Consider the following 642-nt stretch of genomic DNA (forward strand, 5'->3'; position numbering starts at 1 on the left):
GTCGACTAACAGCGATTCTATCAGTCAGTTAATCTGCTGATTGTTAGTTTGGTCTCAACTGATCTCAGGTTTTCTCAAAGTTCACATGAAGCCCTGAATCAGCACCTTATGATCTGCTCTTCATTTGAATGGAAACAGAAACTCAGGACCAACATACTGAGCACCATCCTTTTTTATTAAATGTGCAAAGAACGGCGTCGTAGAACGTCTAAAAGTCATGGACGCGGCGGCAGGAGCCCACGTTGGGGCTCATGGCCGCCCAGTCGTTGTAGCGGCGGTACTCCCCTCGCTCCAGCAGGTACTGCCGGCCGCGGTAGTTGGGCAGCTCGTAGAAAACCCAGGCGCCGTCGTGGACGTGGGCCGAGTGGACCTCGCGGAAGTGCCAGCGCTCGTGGAGGTTGTTCACGTCCTCGGTGAAGTCCAGCATCTGGCCGCCGAAGTCGGGACGCTCGTAAACACGAACCCTCCACATGCCGGAGGTCTGAAACGAGAACAGCAGCTCAGTCAACCCAGAAACTCTGGAGATGTCTGTGACCAACGCAGTGGGAGGAGCTCGGGGCAGATGGTCGGACCTGCGATGTGTCAGAACCTCCTGTACAGCACAGTTGTGTGAGTACAGTGTGTATTAATACTACAACACAA

General features: G+C 53.9%; 1 protein-coding gene across 1 annotated transcript in view; it reads right to left on the bottom strand.

The window, feature by feature from the left end:
- Positions 1-208: 208 nt before the first annotated feature.
- The window catches only part of LOC103367756 (gamma-crystallin M2-like), a 2,007-nt gene continuing 1,573 nt past the window's right edge, over positions 209-642 (bottom strand). Inside the window, exon 3 of the mRNA XM_008295880.1 lies at positions 209-481. Coding sequence (XP_008294102.1) covers positions 209-481 — 273 coding nt within the window. The remainder of the gene's footprint in view (positions 482-642) is intronic.

This window comes from Stegastes partitus, unplaced genomic scaffold (assembly GCF_000690725.1).
Source record: "Stegastes partitus isolate 25-593 unplaced genomic scaffold, Stegastes_partitus-1.0.2 Scaffold1082, whole genome shotgun sequence".
Classification (NCBI taxonomy): domain Eukaryota; kingdom Metazoa; phylum Chordata; class Actinopteri; family Pomacentridae; genus Stegastes; species Stegastes partitus.